Raw genomic sequence first — 17,996 nt, 5'->3', positions numbered from 1 at the left:
AGAAAGGAAAGTGAGAGAAGAGCAGATGGCCTGATTGAAATCGTTGTTTAACCCATTTTCTCTGATCTTGGTCTGCCACGATCGTCAGATCGTCTCCTGGGAGCTCTCCGTTCAGAACTCAACTCTGGTCAACTGCTAGGACTCAACTCAACTGAACAACTCTGAACTGGCACTCTTCGTCCGTGTTCTGAGATTAAAACTCAAATATTTGCACATCCCCTGGATGGGTTCTGGCCAATTAGGGTTCAGGGGTGACTGTTTCCATCCCTCCCATAAAGTTGGGTTATCTATGGTAATTTAGTTTCCTGCTCTTAAGCAGAGAGTAAATTTAGACCTAATTTCTTACTATAAGGACATGATCCATTCTACAAAGATTTCATTCAGCTCATCTGTTGGATTATACCCATACGAACAAAAAGATATCAAACACGCTGCCTTTTCATCCACTCATTCAATAGTTACATAATTGCATGAATTGGGAGTGATATACATGCATAATAGTCACGTGTATCAGTTGTAGACACACTATAAAGCTATGTCGAAGGCTATTTAAATGCAAGTCCAATAATCAGTGATTTGATGCACTTCATATGTAACAGTTTCTGTGAATTTGCTTGGAGTTTTAGCTGTGTCACGTGGAGTTCATTTACCGGTCATTGAAAAGACAGAGATCTGGTTTGTTTCTTTGTCTTGTGATCACACCGAGTCTTTTGTCCTCTTTGTCTAAGTTTTGGTCAAAAGTTCATAGGCAATCAAGTAATTATTATATAAAAGTAGTAGCTCCGGGCAGAATGGAGCCTACATCTCTCTGATAGATGGTGGATTTCCTGGGGTCTGGAGTTGAATTGGGGTTTGTAAAGGGGATGTTCATTTGATCGAATCATCTAGAAGATTCATCCGTGTCTGCGCCCACAATTCCTACATCATCAACAACACAACTCAGGAGCTAACTACGTTAGGTTAGTTGCTTACAGATCGCTCACTCAATCCTTCTAACTAACGTCATCATCTCCACTACTTAAATTGAAACGATAGTCATTTGAAAAGGCATCTAGTCAATTTGTTAAAAAAACTGTACTGTACTGAAAATTGTACCAAAATTCTGATTGGTCGATGTTTTTTTTGCCGCGTTCATTTCATTAGTTTTGCCGCGTTCATTTCATCAGTTTTGCCTCGCTGCGTTCATTTCATCAGTTTTGGTGCGCCGTGTTCATTTTATCAGATGGAAAGCACTAATTGCTAATGGGGGTGTTTTTAGAGCACCCGTTTCACAGGTAACAGTCTGTCTTCAGAACACCCCTCTTGTTTTCACTTCTTTTGGATTAGTCCAACCCACTGGCGAAGAGAAGTCTCTCGCGGGTCCTTTGTTTTTCATTCCCCGCTGGCTCAAACGCATGCCCGTAGCGTTAAACTTGAGGAACGCCCATCAACATACACATGAGGGGAATCGTCACAACACCACGCTTCAGTCGTGCCGAAAAAGTGTATCTGTATCATCAGTCATGCCGCAAAAGTGGATCTGTACTGTCATTTTTGCCGCGTTCATTTCATCAGGTGGAAACTAAGCACTAATTGCTAATTGGGGTGTTTTCAGAGCGCCCCTGTTTCACAGGTAACAGTCCGTCTTCAGAACACCCCCCTTATTTTCATTTATTTTGGATTAGTCTAACCCAGTGGAGAAGAGAGACAAGAAGGCTAGTTTGCTGTATATTATTTATTTAATAAGGAGAGCGTTTATTCTGCTCTTGATCTGGCTTGTTTAATAAATATTCCTTTTTATTAAAGTGGACGTGCCTTTTGTGTTTAAGAGTAAAAGCTTTAAGTTAATAGTCTATTCGTGTCTCAGCCAGCTGAGCACCTGTTCGAGCTGCACAGAACGGCTCAAATGATAGTGTCTGTCAGTTATTATAATACATATGACAAAAACAATTGTCTAAATTATGTTGCATATTCCTCAAAAGTTCTTGTGATATCACTAGTTGACTACATAGTAGCCTACTATATTTTCAGAAATCATGGGCTATGATATTGCGCAGGTGCACGTGATGCAACGCTGTCAGAGCCGACAGACTCGTGAGTCAGACTCATTTCAGTGCAAAATAATCATCTCAAAAACGATTTAATATACTGCAAATAGCCTACTAGTTTTTTATGTTTATTTATAATTCATTTAGGCAGACAACAAGGCTACCAAGCACTGCGCACAGTGCACAGCTAATTAATTTAACTTTTTTTTTTCCTAACGTCATTTTTAGTTGATTTTTAGTCAAATTTCAGGACTTCAGTCGACCAAGATTTTCTTTGGTTGATTACAGCCCTACTGTACTGTACAAACAACATATTTACTTGCTACCCAGTTAGCTGTTTAGAGTTTGTGATTCAAAGTGAAGCTGTCATTGTAAAATCATACGGTGGCGCATTACAGTAATTAAAATGTTTTTATAATGCTAAAAACTAAATTATGAGTTAACATGTAAAGTTAAAGGGGTGGTAAAGCACATTCTTTTGAAGGCTTGATTGTGTTTGTGGGGTGCACTGTAACATGTGTTCATGCTTCGTTTTTAAAAAAATGTCCATTATTTTTCATATATTTGACCTTTATTCTACACTGCTCTGTCCCTCCTTGTAAAACGGTCTGATGCTTTCCGGGTTCTATGAAGCCAGTCCCTCAAAAATACGCGATGGGCTCAGATTGGTTAGCTGACCCAGTGTGTTGTGATTCGCTAACCGCAGTGCACGTTTATCGGAAACGCCACGCCCCTTACCTTTACCGGTAGACTGTGCTTTGGTCAGTATTAGAAACAATGGCGTCAATAAATCCATACCAATCTGAGCCCGAATCAGACCCAGAACATTTTAGTGAAGATGATCGAGCAGAACCTGTTCAGTCCTCAAGAGTAAAGACTGCAGATCTATAGTGATCGCTACTGAATGGCACTTTTGTATTTTTAGAACGATTATAGCCAAATATCTGTGGCAAGAACTATTAACCCAAAACGAACACTAAACACTGGCTTTACAAGTAGCCAAATCACACACAGAACTATGTTTAGCATGCCTGTAGATAAACAATACATAAAAGCTCTAATCAAAGAATCATTTACACTAATGCCAAGTTCGCTGTTGAGATTTTAACGTTAGGTGTTTGTAACGTTAGGTGTTCGTCGGATAACGTTAAGTATGAATGAGCATTTAACAGACTGGTTTGCAGAACAGAGTTGTCATCTGTTTACTTCCTTGCTACAACGTACAATTAACCTATTACAGGAAAACACATCGACGAAAAATAAATCAGACTTACAGGTTGTGGCCCGTAAACAGCTTCTGTTTGTAAATCCAGCTTTCAGGACAAGCCGTGGTGCAAATCCGGCATTGAACTCGTGAAGATTGTGGATGTTTTCCTCCGTGAAATGTGCAGCGCGCGCGTCGTGCATCCACGCACTGGCAGTGTTTGTCTTGCGCATCTGACGTTGTGCAAATCCGGCATTGAACTCATGAAGATTGTGGATGTTTTCCTCCGTGAAATGTGCAGCGCGCGCGTCGTGCATCCACGCACTGGCAGTGTTTGTCTCGCGCATCTGACGTGCAAATCCGGCATTGAACTCGCGAAGATTGTGGATGTTTTCCTCCGTGAAATGTGCAGCGGGAGGCGCGCCTGTCGTGCATGATTCACACTGAACCGCTCATGAATTGCAACGGACGAATATTGTCTATTAAGTCACATTTTTCAGTCTTCTCCTCCGACCCTGTCTGTCTCGTGCTTTATGATGGGCAGCATATATCTGCGACCTGTTCCCCTCTGTCTCAAACACATGCATATAACATCCTGTATGTTAAACGCCCATCCCCAGACCTGCAATCCGGATGAAAATAACAGTGTTTCGTCGGCATTGCAGCAACACCACTCCTGCCTATACCACTATACCACAACAACAGCGATACAAAATGGCCTCACCCCTTATTTAATATTCACGGAGGAGGGGTTTATGTAAATATTGGGGCTGGTGATGTCACCAACCCTGGAGGAATGTCTGTAGTCGCCTACTGGCCGTTTGCTTTAGTCCTTACAAATGGATTTCTTTAAAAGCAAATATCTCCCTTTGCTTTAAACTTTGAACGTTGTAACTTTGCAGATGACGTTTATGCTCAAGCAGCAACATTACACGCTAGCTAAAGTTAGAATAGTGAAATCGTGGTTTACCACCCCTTTAATATTAACGTTATATTCTTAACGTTTAGGCTGAATTTCTAGTTTTGATGTTACGTTTGCAGGTTCTTACTGAAAATAAAGACTAAAATTACCATTCAGAAGCGTCCATTTACAATCTCAAAACAATTGGTTGTTCTTCCAAATCTGCATCTTCGTCAGAAACAGGCTCAAAAATATAAGTTTGGATGCCTAATCTCTAGAGATGTGTTTGCTGTCACTGAAGCTACTGAAATCAGCCGCACAGTGAAACAGCCAATTAGAGCAGAACTCCACATATTCATGACCCTTCCAAATAAGGAAAGTAAAGTAAAACCGTATCTGGACAATTTTTGCCCTTAAATAAGCCACATACCATCTATCTAGATATCAGAGAACAATTTAAAATATTATTTCAACTCATTCTAGGGCACCTTTAAATTGGCTATACTTAACTGAAGAAGAACATTTTCAATTAAAAATTATTTGTATGAGCAACTTTCACAATAATTGTATGTAAGCAGCTTATGTACTGCGTTAACAACCCCAGTGAGCGAGATAAAGGGGACTATAGTGAGAGAAACTCACTAGAAAGATACAAAGCAATACAATTCTGAAAAGTATGTATACAGAAAGAAAGATTAGAAACATTTAGAACTTAAACAGTTAGACTGTTTGGTAGACTTTATCCATTTTTTCTTTTTATTTTCTGAAATTTTCTGGGGACCCCTTAGGATCTTCTGGAGGATCCCTGGGGGTCCCCGGACCCCAGTGTGAAAACGCCTGGGCTATACTTTATAGCCAGGCTACAGCCCAGCAGGTGGACTCAGAATATGAACATAATGCACAAAGTTTCACGTTAAGCATTTCCCAGTGATATACTGGCATAAAGTTGGCTTGACAATGACATTGGGTGATAATCGCACATTTAGGGACCGTCTCTAAAGTTACATACGACAGGTGTGCACACTTTTCTAATTTCTTTAATTAAAAAATTAAAAAGATGTTCATCATGTCTGACATCTACATGAACACTTTACAGTTGGTTATATGACTGTAAGTCATTCTCTTCAAATGCTAGTGAAGATAGAAACATGTATACACACATCATGTCATGTGTAACTTTACAGACGGCCCCTAAATGTGCGACTATCTATGTGCGGTAAAGCTGCTTACATGTACAAATGTAACCGTGAAGATTTAAATGTAAACACTCCTTTTCCATATATACTGATAATCATCACAAATGCGTATCGCTTGCTCCATTTCTGTAAATCCGTGTTAATGAACAAATGACTCTCTACACGTTGCTCTGGTCTTCATCAACAGCCGCTTGCAGCACCTGCTGGTGAGGTCGACTAACAGCAGATGGAGATTATGCCCAGTGATCTACTGCTATTCCTGCAGTTTGCAGGTGTGAACTGTTGAATTTCCTGTCGAATTTGTGGAAGCGAATTTGTAAAGCGAAATAAAATAGACCGAAAATTGCCTGTCAAATATTATAGGTTGTATTTTTAAACACAATGAATATTTTGGAAGTGAAATCTGAGAGGTGAATATGGATTATTGAATTTTTAATAATGAAAATGTGTGTGAAATTTGAATTGAAATATTCACATCTTAAACAACCGTGTTGAATTTCTGCCAATTAAAATGGAAACCCTAAAAATAAAATGCATTAAAATGCAAGCATGGTAAATGCAATGCATATTTTTTCAAGTAGTGCAATTCAACAAGCTTTTTTGTTTCAAAAACATTTGGCATTATTTTACTTCCATATTTGCAGAACTTTCTAATTAAAAAATAACAAGATATAATAGTATTAAGCTAATTTTTTACTTAAATTTACAGTCTCTCATTCAGCAGCTGTATTACCATTACAGCAATATTTTGTGTTGTTGCCAGGATAATATAACATTAGTGTTATGTTGCAGTGCTAAAGTAGTGTTATAAATTGCCTCATCGTTGTCTGTAAAAAAGAATGTGAAGGACTAGAGAGAGTGTGTGCCGTTATTAGACACAGATGAACTTCTGTATTAAAGTTTCTCCTCTCTTTGTGTCATCAGTGTAAGATCAGACTCACTTGAATTCAGCTCCGTGTCTGTGAAGAGTGATAATTCAAAGGAGGGTAACCTACCAAACTTCAGTGAGAAAAAAACATGTATAAAAAGGTATTTCATGTGTTTCTTATTTTTGGTCAAAGAATGGACTGTGTTAAAAAGTGTATCAATGAATAATTATCATATAAATGTATAGTTCAAAATATTTACCAGGGTAGTTTTTAAAAAAAAATCTTTGCTAAAAAGGATTACTGAAGATTTCTGGAATATTTTCCCTGGAAATGCAGTATTTTGATACACTGGGTAAACCCAGCCCGATCTGTTGGCGATTTGATTTCGCCCTGCAACTCAGGCTGGAAACCTGTACATATTTCTATCCTGCTTCTGTTACAAATTTGCGGGGACCAATCTGCTTGGAGCGCTATTGGCGGGTTTAACACAACGACGGATAGAGAAGCGATGGATCGTTGGTCTGATTGGTTGAAGAACTATCCAATTGCGTACAGAGTCATTAGAACTATGCCCGTTGATCACACCTCTTGTGCAGTAGAAAATACAGAGCAGACTCCCCAGACTAATGTTCAATCTTAAAAGACTGAGCTTGGTCTGGTGATAGCCAGACAAGTATTTTGATTATTTTTTTTCTCTAACAGGCAATATGAGACATTAGATTCAGAAACACAAGAAGGAAAACACAAAAATTTCACAGACAATCTTCTGTTGATCTTCCAGGTAAAAAAAACAAATTTTCATTAATATTTAATATTTATAAAAAAAAAGGTTATCAATTAAAGGTATCTTTTTACTCAATATAAATGTAATTTCTAATTCTTCTTGATCATTTCCATTTAAGAACCCATAAAATAACAAATGAAAATATGAAAGTTTTGTATTTTTTTTTATTAATAAAAATTATTAATAAAAATTAAGTTGTTTGTCTTTTAACTGTTATTATGGCTATTATTCTTATAAATATTTTTGATCAAATATAGATTTATGGTTTAGTTAAATTTTGTTGTTCTGTCTCTTTTTGTTTTGCTTTGTAGGATCTTGAGACCAAAATAATAAAGTTTCTGAAGATTGAACTGGAGAAGTTTAAGAAAATATTACTAAATGAGGACACACAATCCTTAGTGAAGGACTTTAATGAGAACAGATGCAGTATCAAAGAAGCAGCTCTTGCTCTCACACTACACTACCTGGGAGAGATGAAGCAAGATGAAGCTGCTGATACTCTAAAAGGTAAGGGACTCATGACCATCTGTCAGATTGACACTTATAAATGTAGGAGAGAAGATTAAGACCAATGGCCATTTCACACTGCAAGCTTGAGCAGTGCGTGAGCTTCACATCACCATAACTACACTGTGACTGCATCTGCACAATAGCTGCAGCTATTCACACTGGAAGCGTTACGTGTACAGCGTCACAGCAGCAGCTCCAACGCTACATATAATCCTTGCACACGGCTCATACTTACAATATTCACATGTAAATGGTAAACAACAAACACAACCAAAAAAACAGCTCCGATCATGTCGTTTCATTTATACTTCGATATGTTTACAAGAAAGCAAACTCTGCGTACAAAAAATTTGAATAAAACGTTCACTTGGGTTTGATTTGTTTAGTGCTAGAGCCTATATGCTACCTGTCTGTGTATTACAAAAAGTTTATATATTAAATTTTCTGGCTAGCTTTTTTTTATAATACATTATACCCAGACTGAATACTTAACCCCTAGGAGTGTTTTGGGGCCCTTTAGAAGTTTTGACATGCTCTGACATTTGGGCATTTTTCAGTTGCTTATAACCATATTAAAGGTCCCATGGCATGGCATTTTTCTATTATTTTATAATGTTTCCTGAGGTGTACTTATATTGTTAGTATGACTTTTACATCATAAAATGTCAATTTAGAAATAAAAGGCATTTTTTCTATACTGCTGTTTGCCCTGTGGCTGAATGCCCTGCTTCAAGAGGCGTGTCTGCTGTGAGACTTCAGTAAAAACGCCCACTGTTGTGATTGGCTGACATCTTTGCATTTTAAATGAGCGGAGGGGGCGTGGTTTAACGAGGCACGAGCAGGCACGAGCTGCTGCCAGAGAGACGATGGACCTGAGTTCACTTCACATCAGTTCTCAGCATGTCTGAACTGTTGTAGTTACAGCATATACTTCAGGTTATTAGTCTATTTCTAGTCGGAGGGACTGTCACTCATGTCAGAAAGTTAGTAACTTTAGTAAATTATGGATCAGCGGTGACTGGAGACGCGAACCGTTTAGAACGATTCAGTCCGATTTGGTGAACTGATTCGGTTCACTAAAAAGAACTGGTTCAAAAGAAAGATCGTTCGCGAACCGGACATCACTAATGTACCAGAGACGGAGCTCAGCGATTGCTAACAAAGTTATTTATAGTAACTACTGAGTTATGAGAGCGCTGTCTGTCAGCGCGAGTTTATTGTGTTTGTATCTGAGAGTTCTGAATAGACACGAGTCCCAGTCACACCGAGTCCGTCTTCATCATTATTACCAACTTTGTAACACATGCAAAGTACCATTACAGCTGTCGAGATGAACGAGTTAAAAGTAAGTGTTGATAATAGCATTATTTTTTAAAATAAAATAAGAGCGTCAGTGACGCGCGTTGAGTACACAGCGCAAACAAAGACACAACAGCAGTAATCCAGTTTATTGTGGGGCTAGGCTGGCTAGCCCGAATATGCTCACGCTTACCCCCCTTCTGCTTAACCTCACGCCGCGTTTGGTGCCTCCGCTGTGGGCCAGATGCAGTACTGGGGGTCGGGGATGTTGAAGGCCACCGGCCAGTGCAGCCCGAGCTTCGGCGTGTGTGAGGCTGATGTTGAGCAGAAACTCATGACTGTATGCACATTTTAGAACCGATAGACGCGACGAGGACGTACAAAAACACTGACTCACAAGATAGAAAACACGAAAACACCGTTCTGTCTGGAGAGAGAGAAGCCGCATTGTGTGCACGAATAATAAATAATTAGCTACACATCAGAAATCACTGATCACAGATCAGAAGGAACTGAAAAAAGACTTCTGTTTTCATTTGTACATCCAAACACTGAGAAACTGCCAGCATTCACTCGTTGACAACACATGATCTCGCGAGCGTTTGCATGGGCGTGCCAGATTCTCTGGGTGGAGGAAAGGGAGGTAACCGTTCCTGCTTGGATGTCAAACCAGGAGACTTCAGGATTGGCTCGTCTGGCCTGTCATTTTCTCAAAGGCAGAGAGAGACAGCCAGAACTCGGGTTTACACCAATCAACATTTCTTTCCACTTGGGGACAATATTCAGGCTAGGGGAACTCATATTAATGTTGAAAAACCTCATAAAATGAAAATTTCATGCCATGGGACCTTTAATGGCAAAAGTGTAATTACACTGTATTCAGCACAAACTGGAGAAACATGTATGTACATGCTTGTATTTTTGAGAGAATAATGTTTATGCATGATTTTTGAAAAAACCTGTATTTTAATCTGAATGAGCGCATGGCCATGGGCGTGGCCACATTAGCAGATAATGAGTCGACTGACACATCCCACTTTTCACACAGATTACATAAACACAGAATATTTCTTTTCGTTTTGATTTACATGATTTAAAACCTGACATTTCAACGTTTCTTTAGACATATGTCTCATGTTTGTGTGTCAAGTTTTCACTAAACTACAGGTCATTTTTTGAAGAGAATCAGATTAGACATAATTTACAGAGAGGCTGAAGATCGCCAATCATGTTTGTTTCCCTTATTTTGCAAAAAGCAGCACAATTTGTTTTTATTGTGACTGTACACAAAAGAAATAGAAACTTAACAGAATATAATGATGTATAACACTTGCATGAATGATAAAAAATGACCGTTATTTGAGTCTCTTTGGCACTGATAAGAAAAAAAGAGAGCCGTCGCGACCGCCGACTGGAGGGGGTTAAAAGCAAGTTTAAATGGGTAAATCTTCTATAAATACTTTTGATTCTTTCTTTTCTTTTCTGATATACTCCAGTTCCAGTTAAAACACACTAGACATGCTTACTCTTTGCATTTTGAGCACTTTTGTGTGAAATCATATATTTATTTTGTACATCGAAAGTGTAATTTCTCTTTAATTGAGCATCAGCAGCGCAGCAGAAATAGGCTCAATGCCCCCCCCCCCACTCATTGCTTAACATGCACAGCGAAAAGAATATGTGCTGTTCACGCGCCGCTTGCGTAAAACTGTCTTTTTTTGTTCCTGTGTTTAGATGAGCTGTTCTTCATTCATCAGCTAAAATGTGGCCTAAAGAAGAAGAATCAATGTGTATTTGAAGGAATTTCAAAGCAAGGCGACTCCACACTTCTCAATAACATCTACACAGATCTCTATATCACTCAGGGTGGTGGTGAACAGGTCAATACTGAACATGAGGTCAGACAGATTGAAGTTGCTTCAAGATGTCATGAATCACAAGAGATACCAGTTGAATTCATACATTTGTTCAAAGCACCTGAACAAGACAAGGAGATCAGAACTGTACTGACAAAAGGAGTTGCTGGCATCGGAAAATCCGTCTCTGTTCAAAAGTTTGTTCTGGATTGGGCTGAAGGAAAAGAAAATCAAGATATCAGCTTCATATTTTCTCTTCCCTTCAGAGAGATGAACTTAATGGAGAAAAAAAACCCAAGTTTGATGGATCTTATAACTCAATTTTTCCCAGAGACAAAAGGACTGAACCTTCAAAGAAGTCATTCTAAAGTCCTGTTCATCCTTGATGGATTGGATGAATGTCGTCTTCCTCTGAACTTTGATGGTAATGAGACATGGCATGATGTATCGTCACCAGCTTCTCTGGATGTTCTCCTGACGAACCTCATCAAGGGAAATCTGCTTCCTTCTGCTCTCATCTGGATCACCACCAGACCAGCAGCTGCCAGTAAGATTCCTCCTGACTGTATCGACCGGCTGACAGAGATACGAGGATTCAATGACGCACAAAAGGAAGAGTACTTCAAAAAAAGATTCCCAGATGAGAAAATGGCCAAAGAAATCATTGATCACATTAAACAATCAAAGAGTCTCTTTATCATGTGCCACATCCCAGTCTTCTGCTGGATTTCAGCAACTGTTCTCCAGAACATTTTGGAGGAGAAAAGAAATAATGATGTGAAAAACAAACAGTCTGATGACTCCTGTAAAACACTGCAGGAATCAAATACTGGAGACACTACTGAAGACACTCCCAAGACTCTGACACAAATGTACACACACTTTCTCCGCTTTCAGATCCAGCAGAGCAGACAAAAGTATGATGGAGAATACGCACCAGATGTTTCCTGGGATAAAGATGCCATTCTTTCACTGGGGAAACTGGCATTTCAAGAGCTGGAAAGAAACAACCTGATCTTCTATGACAAAGATCTGGAAGCCTGTGGTATTGACATCTATAAGGCATCAGTGTACTCAGGCATGTGTACCCAGATCTTTAAGGAGGAAACAGGGATCATTCTTGGCACCATGTACTGCTTTGTTCACTTGAGCGTTCAAGAGTTTATTGCAGCCCTTTATGTACATCTGTTTCTAGACATTAACAAGAAAAGTGTGTTTGTTCAAGAGTCTACAGAACAGGAAAACAAAAATGAAGCCATGATTGATTTGCTCAAGTCTGCAGTGGACAAGGCACTCGAGAGTGACACTGGACACCTGGACCTTTTCCTTCGCTTCCTTCTCGGTCTGTCACTCCAGTCCAATATGCGCCTATTACGAGGCCTGTTGACACAGCAAGATGGCAATGACCAGAGCAAAAAGGAAATAGTTCAGTACATTAAACAGAAATTAGAGGATAATCTGTCCCCAGAGAGATCCATCAATCTGTTCTACTGTCTGAATGAACTGAACGATCAAACTCTGCTGGAAGAGATTCAGACCCACCTTAGCAAAGGAAGTCTCTCATCTGCTGACCTTTCACCTGCACAGTGGTCTGCTTTGGTCTTTGTGTTGTTGACATCAGAGGAAGAACTGGAGGAGTTTGACCTTCAGAAATTCAAAAAATCAGACGAGTGTCTCTTTAGACTATCACCAGTCATTAAATCCTCCAAAAGAGCTATGTAAGTCATTTAATGTATATTACACATATTAAATATATAAGACATGTTTAATATTTACATAAATAAACCTATAGAAAACTGTATTGTATATGTTTCACCTAATTATGTTATGTGATTTATTTCGCTTGTAGACTAAATGATTGTAACTTAACAGACAGAAGCTGTTCTGCTCTGGCTACAGTTCTTGGATCAGATACCAATCTGAAAGAGCTGAACATGAACAATAATAATCTGCAGGATTCAGGAGTGAAGCTACTCTACACTAGACTAGAGAACATAAAGTGTAAATTGGAAATACTGAGGTAAGTTTTGTGACAATTGACAAATTGAGCTCAGCCAAAACCAAAAAAAAGTTGTGATTTTATTTTAAAACGTATTCTTAATAAAATCTATCTATATAAAATCTGCTGTTTGAATAAAATGTAATATGTTATGTCCTAGTTTTGCAGACAGGGCTTAGACTAATCTAGGATTAGGCCTTAGTTCAGTTAGGGCATTTAAGTAGCTTTTATAAATATCCCTTAGAAAAAACATTACTGGTGTGCATCTTGAGACAAAACAACGACACTGATATATTTTATAATATGTCAGTGCAAGTTTTGTTCAGTTAAAACTGCTCAAACTAGGTTTAAGCTTTTTACCTTAGTTATTGAAAATAAGAACACAGATGCAAATTACAAATAATGGGATATAATATACAAATGAAATAAACAGTGGTTAATTTTTTTTCAGCTACAGTAGGTGTATTAAACACCAGCATTTAAGTAATAAATTGAATAAATAAATGTAAAAATAAAATACAGCGACTTCACTGTGTAAATTATTCATTGGTCTGCAATCTGCAATTATATCAAATTAATTTCTCTAATATGATGTTGGTGGCTGTCCTTCTAAACCGTCCAAGGATTTCTTTATGGATTTTTCTGCCCTTCTAAGTGAACTTTATAAAATATGACCGTTTGATAATTCTTGGGGACTTAAATATTCACATCTGTTGTGGATCTGACTCTCTGTCTAAGGACTTTTTAAACCTGTTCCAATCATTTGATTTCATATAATGGGTGAAGGGCCATACTCACATTTAGGGTCATATGTTAGTAGTGTTGCTTTCGTCAACGAAAAAGTATGACTAAATATCGTCGTCAATGAACCTTTATCACGTGACGAAAACGAGACGCAGCGTAAATGCTGGTCATGTGACGATGACTATAATTATATGTATAATGCAATATTGTTGATGAATAAAAACGAGACTAAATGTGGTTGACAAAATAAAAACTATGCTAAAATGTCTCTTCATTTTCTTTGACGAAAATGAGACGAGACGAAATGTTATAACGTTATTTCGTCTCGTTTAGTCGCGTTATTGTTATTATTTTGCAGTATTTCTGTGCGTCTCATTCAGGGGCTGCATCAGGTCGCACTGCGCAGACGCAGGCGACATCACTCTCTTCAAGCCCCACTCGCAGCATTATTTAGATTTTAGAAGATGCAGCTGCAGTGAATTAACGACAAAAAACAAAGTTAAGTCTGACACAGAGAAAGGGACCGATGGCTGGCCAGTCAGGGGTTCTTAAGCCCTATTCAGACGGTAATTGTTTCTCCTGCAGACGTAAGGTGTTTTTATCATTTACAGGGGTTAGTCAGTGATTTTATAGTCATCTAAATCAAGTATTCAGTGTTTTTCTCCCACCACCCGTGTAAAATTCCCCAGCTGAATTACCTACTGTTTGACAAACACCAAGGTTGTGTGGTGCTGTCTGAATCCACATCTGAGTTTTCAATAATACATAACTTCAGAATTCACTGTTTATATCATTTTTGACCACTGCAGAGCACCGTACGGTTGCGCTTCACTGTAATTTGGATGCATTTTAAAGATCTAGACTTATTACTGAAATGCTGGCAAGTATTTACAAGAGCAAGATATTTCATCACCTCTCAAAAAAAAAGAAAAAAGAAAAGCACGTAAACATTTGAAATGTGCCGTTATAACGGCAGCAATTATATCTGCAGCAATTATATCTTTCAAAATAACCGCAGCATTATGTTCACCTCATGTAAATAAGAGGCTGGATTCACTTATTTCCCCTCATTTCCATGTGGAATAAAATTGCAATCGTTTATTTTGAGATAAAATACAAGACAAAAAAACATTTTAACTATAATGTGGGTCTAAATTTAAACAGATTTAAATAATTAAATTATAATTAGGATATTATTTTCCTATTATTAAATTAAATATGCATTTATTCTTATTACAACATTTGTAAAAACTTTAATTACATTGAAGTGGAAAATAAAATGGAATGTGTTGTGGAAAAAGATGGGGAGAAATGTGACCAGAAAATCACAGGAAAAAAAAAACACCACAAACCTTAATGTGCTTTCGTGCTCTGGCTGACACTGAGCCAGAGACAGCTATGGAATGAATTTAGACTCAAAATGATTAATAAATGCACACACAATTATCCATGAACTTGATAAATGTTGCAGACATGTTTTACTATCCACAAACAAATGCCTTTTAACTTGTGTGTGCAAAATACAGAATTACATGAATATGCAGTGATTTGTACATATAGAGACATAGTTGTGAATACAAAACTTCTATTTTGTATTAATGTAAGTCAGAATTTGTGTGTGCAACGGATAAGATGTGCATTTGTGGATCCGGTGACGTGCATGCATTCATTGAATCGTTTGTGAGTCGATCCTATTTGATTAATTTGGATTTTGAGACTTTCATTTCACCGGTTTGGCCTTGCACGATCCACACTCACAGCTGTCTAAGAACCTGCTGCCACTAGATGGCAGTATTCTGCCAAAACAGACAACGGCACCGTGAGCGTTATTCTGCCTATAAGACGCTTTGTGTGTCCTCGTTATAAAGACGAGGAAAACGCTTAATAGTAGGCTAACATTAAAAAGGTATTAACGCATAGGCTACTTTGTATAGGCAAGCAGATTAAATCAGGTTATGAACGCAACATTGTTCATCACAACATTTTTCTCCCATAGAAAACCATTATAAAATGCTTGAAATTAAATTAAATTAATTGCAGCGCAAACTAACATGGCGGCGCCCATCACGCATTATAGATCAACTATGAGGATTTTATAAAGGGTTTTAAATTACAAAATCATTCACCTACACATATGTGACAAACGGAATATCAGATAACAAGTTTGTGAATATTTTGAATAAAAAAGGAAAAACGATACATCTGTCAAACAGCGCTATTGTGGCTGCAGTGTGTCACGTGAGAAGGATGACGCGTCGCCACGGAACGCATCCACAATATCTTAAATATGAGTGGGAAGCTCTGGATTTTCTTTAAGCCCCTGTTGGGGTAACAGCTTAGGACCCAGGACCAGTAGTGAAAAAATAAGACCAAGAGTCAGGAGTAGGGATGGGCATGATTAATCGACGATCGATAATTGATCGTTAAGAATTTCGGCGATCACGTTAATTTGTTATCGATTAATCTAATGCACTTTTTTTAATCTAATGCAGATTGCGTTGCGTAGTGTGAGTCTTGAAGCAATTAAATGAATTTCACTGTGTGGTGAAGTTCACTGCAAACATTGCGATGCCGTGTATAAGTATAACACGGCCACGACTCAAATAATGTACCACATAAACAAAGTGCATCCGTCCCTGGTTAATGTCGGTGGCGGTGCATCTTGCTCTGTCTCAACCTAGCATCAAGTCGGTGTTAGCACGGACTCGGTGCTGTGATGCACAACGAGCAGAGAAAATTACCCAAGGGATCTGGAAGTTCATTGAGTTGGATATTCTTCCCTTAAGTATTGTTGAGGGCAATAGTTTTTGAGAACTGATACAGTTATTGGAACCAGCATATCAAATTCCATCACGACGTACCATCACCAGACTGGTAGAAACTCACTACGAAGAACGAAAGCAGCAGCTGTTAAAAGAATTGAGCAAAGCTGAGAGAGTTGCTCTAACTACAGACTGCTGGACCGCTTTACCAGCTGAGAGCTACATCACCATAACCTGCCAGCTAAATCATTCGCCGCGTTTCCATTACAGATTTGCCCAAAAGTTTTGCGATTATTTTTTAAAGGTCGATAAAAAAATGTGCGAAATGACGCTGTTTCCATTAACTGATGTTATGCGACTAAAACATTTTTTTTCTTCTCGTGATAAGTCATTAGAAAAATTATGCTACGTATGTTGTTAGGTTTATGTATATCCCAGCCACCGCGTGGCATTATTTTTAATGGAAAGAGACGTGTGTGTTATCAAAGCATTGATGGCAAGGAAGACACCTTGAGAGAAGGAAGACATACTTGAGCAGAACATACGAGGTGTTATGATAAATTGTGGCATTTTATATTCTATTGTTTTTTTATGAGTTTAATAAAGAACTGTCTCGTCTTCTGTCCAAACATACCACTTTGACGCATTGCCACATACAGAGACGAGAGAAAAGTTTGAATCTTCATGGTGATAACTCAAAGTTTTTTTTCTTTGTTATTTTGGCTTGGAATTTGGTTTGTTGGAAATATAAACTGAATTTAGAAATGCTTTTGAAATGAAAAACTTTAATAAACAAAATATATTTTTGAAATGAAGATAGCATTTGGAGTGGAGTGCAAAATAATCTGTTCCCAGAATCCACGGCCTTTGCCGTTATTGTGAGTGTACACAAATAAAAGTAGAGAGTTTACTGTTTATTATAATTATGTCTTGCACTTATCTTTAGTATGGCTAGATATTATGGAGTATTGTGACTTGTTTCCGCGCTGTCATAAAGGAAAAAATCCATTGATTATGAAAAGTGAGCAGCATGAGTAAACATCAGCTGCGCATATGTCTGGGGACATGGATTTTGAGCACTTCATTGAATTGTTTTCTAGAAAGTCTTTAGTTAAAATTAATTTCGTTTTGTATAAATTGTATTTTAATTTTGATCAATGTTTAATACACTATTTGCCTGTATATTTAATAAATAAGAAGCAAACCAGCGTCAGGAATGGATTGACGTGCGTAACTGGCCTGTTTCCGCTGAAACTATAGCGTCTTTCTGTTTTAATAAATTTCTTGAATATGTCTTAATTACAGTAGGCCTATAGATAGTTATGATATTTGTGGCTGCACCGGGGTCTGTCATTAGCCTACTAGGTTAAAGTTACGCCACTGCCCTTATTATAAAATGTTGTTTTAACAAAAGATCTCGTTATTACTTGAGTTGAAAATATATTTAGGCCCTGTGTGGGAGCAATGCGTGACCGTACTAGGTGACCTGAATGCGAAAAAACTGTTTCCATCGAAGTTTTGCAAAAATTTACTTTTTCGAATTGCCTGAAAAACCACCTCGTTAGAGCATAAAAACTTTTTTGCGATTATATGGGAGTTTTTGCGAAATTGAGTGGAAACACTGCTAGTGATGAACTCAACGGTCCTGTTCACAGAAAGCCTGCCAGTTTTGAGTTACATGTTGACAAAACCTGTCAGATCTAAGTATTTATGTTTTTTGTTTAAGTTATTGTTTAAAGTTGCAGTCCGTAGTTTTTCCTCTTTGTCGCCATCTCTGTTCGAAATCTGCAATTGCAGTTATTCGCGAAATTATCAACTTTACGTGATTTGTGCCTTGGCACGGCA

The 17,996-nt window shown here is 38.1% G+C and overlaps 1 protein-coding gene across 2 annotated transcripts in view; it reads left to right on the top strand.

Annotated features, from left to right (window-relative positions):
• LOC307120947 (NACHT, LRR and PYD domains-containing protein 12-like) overlaps positions 1-17,996 on the top strand; it is a 68,818-nt gene that overhangs the window by 31,166 nt on the left and 19,656 nt on the right. For both annotated transcript variants that reach the window (XM_079808248.1, XM_079808247.1), the window contains exons 3-7: positions 6,253-6,357; positions 6,900-6,978; positions 7,293-7,488; positions 10,525-12,364; positions 12,496-12,666. In XM_079808248.1, coding sequence (XP_079664374.1) covers positions 6,253-6,357; positions 6,900-6,978; positions 7,293-7,488; positions 10,525-12,364; positions 12,496-12,666 — 2,391 coding nt within the window. The remainder of the gene's footprint in view (positions 1-6,252; positions 6,358-6,899; positions 6,979-7,292; positions 7,489-10,524; positions 12,365-12,495; positions 12,667-17,996) is intronic.

The sequence above is a fragment of the Gobio gobio genome (genome assembly GCF_949357685.1).
Source record: "Gobio gobio genome assembly, chromosome: 24".
In the NCBI taxonomy this organism is placed as follows: domain Eukaryota; kingdom Metazoa; phylum Chordata; class Actinopteri; order Cypriniformes; family Gobionidae; genus Gobio; species Gobio gobio.
The sequence above is the reverse complement of the archived record's forward strand: the minus strand, read 5'-3'. Positions and strand labels throughout refer to the sequence as shown.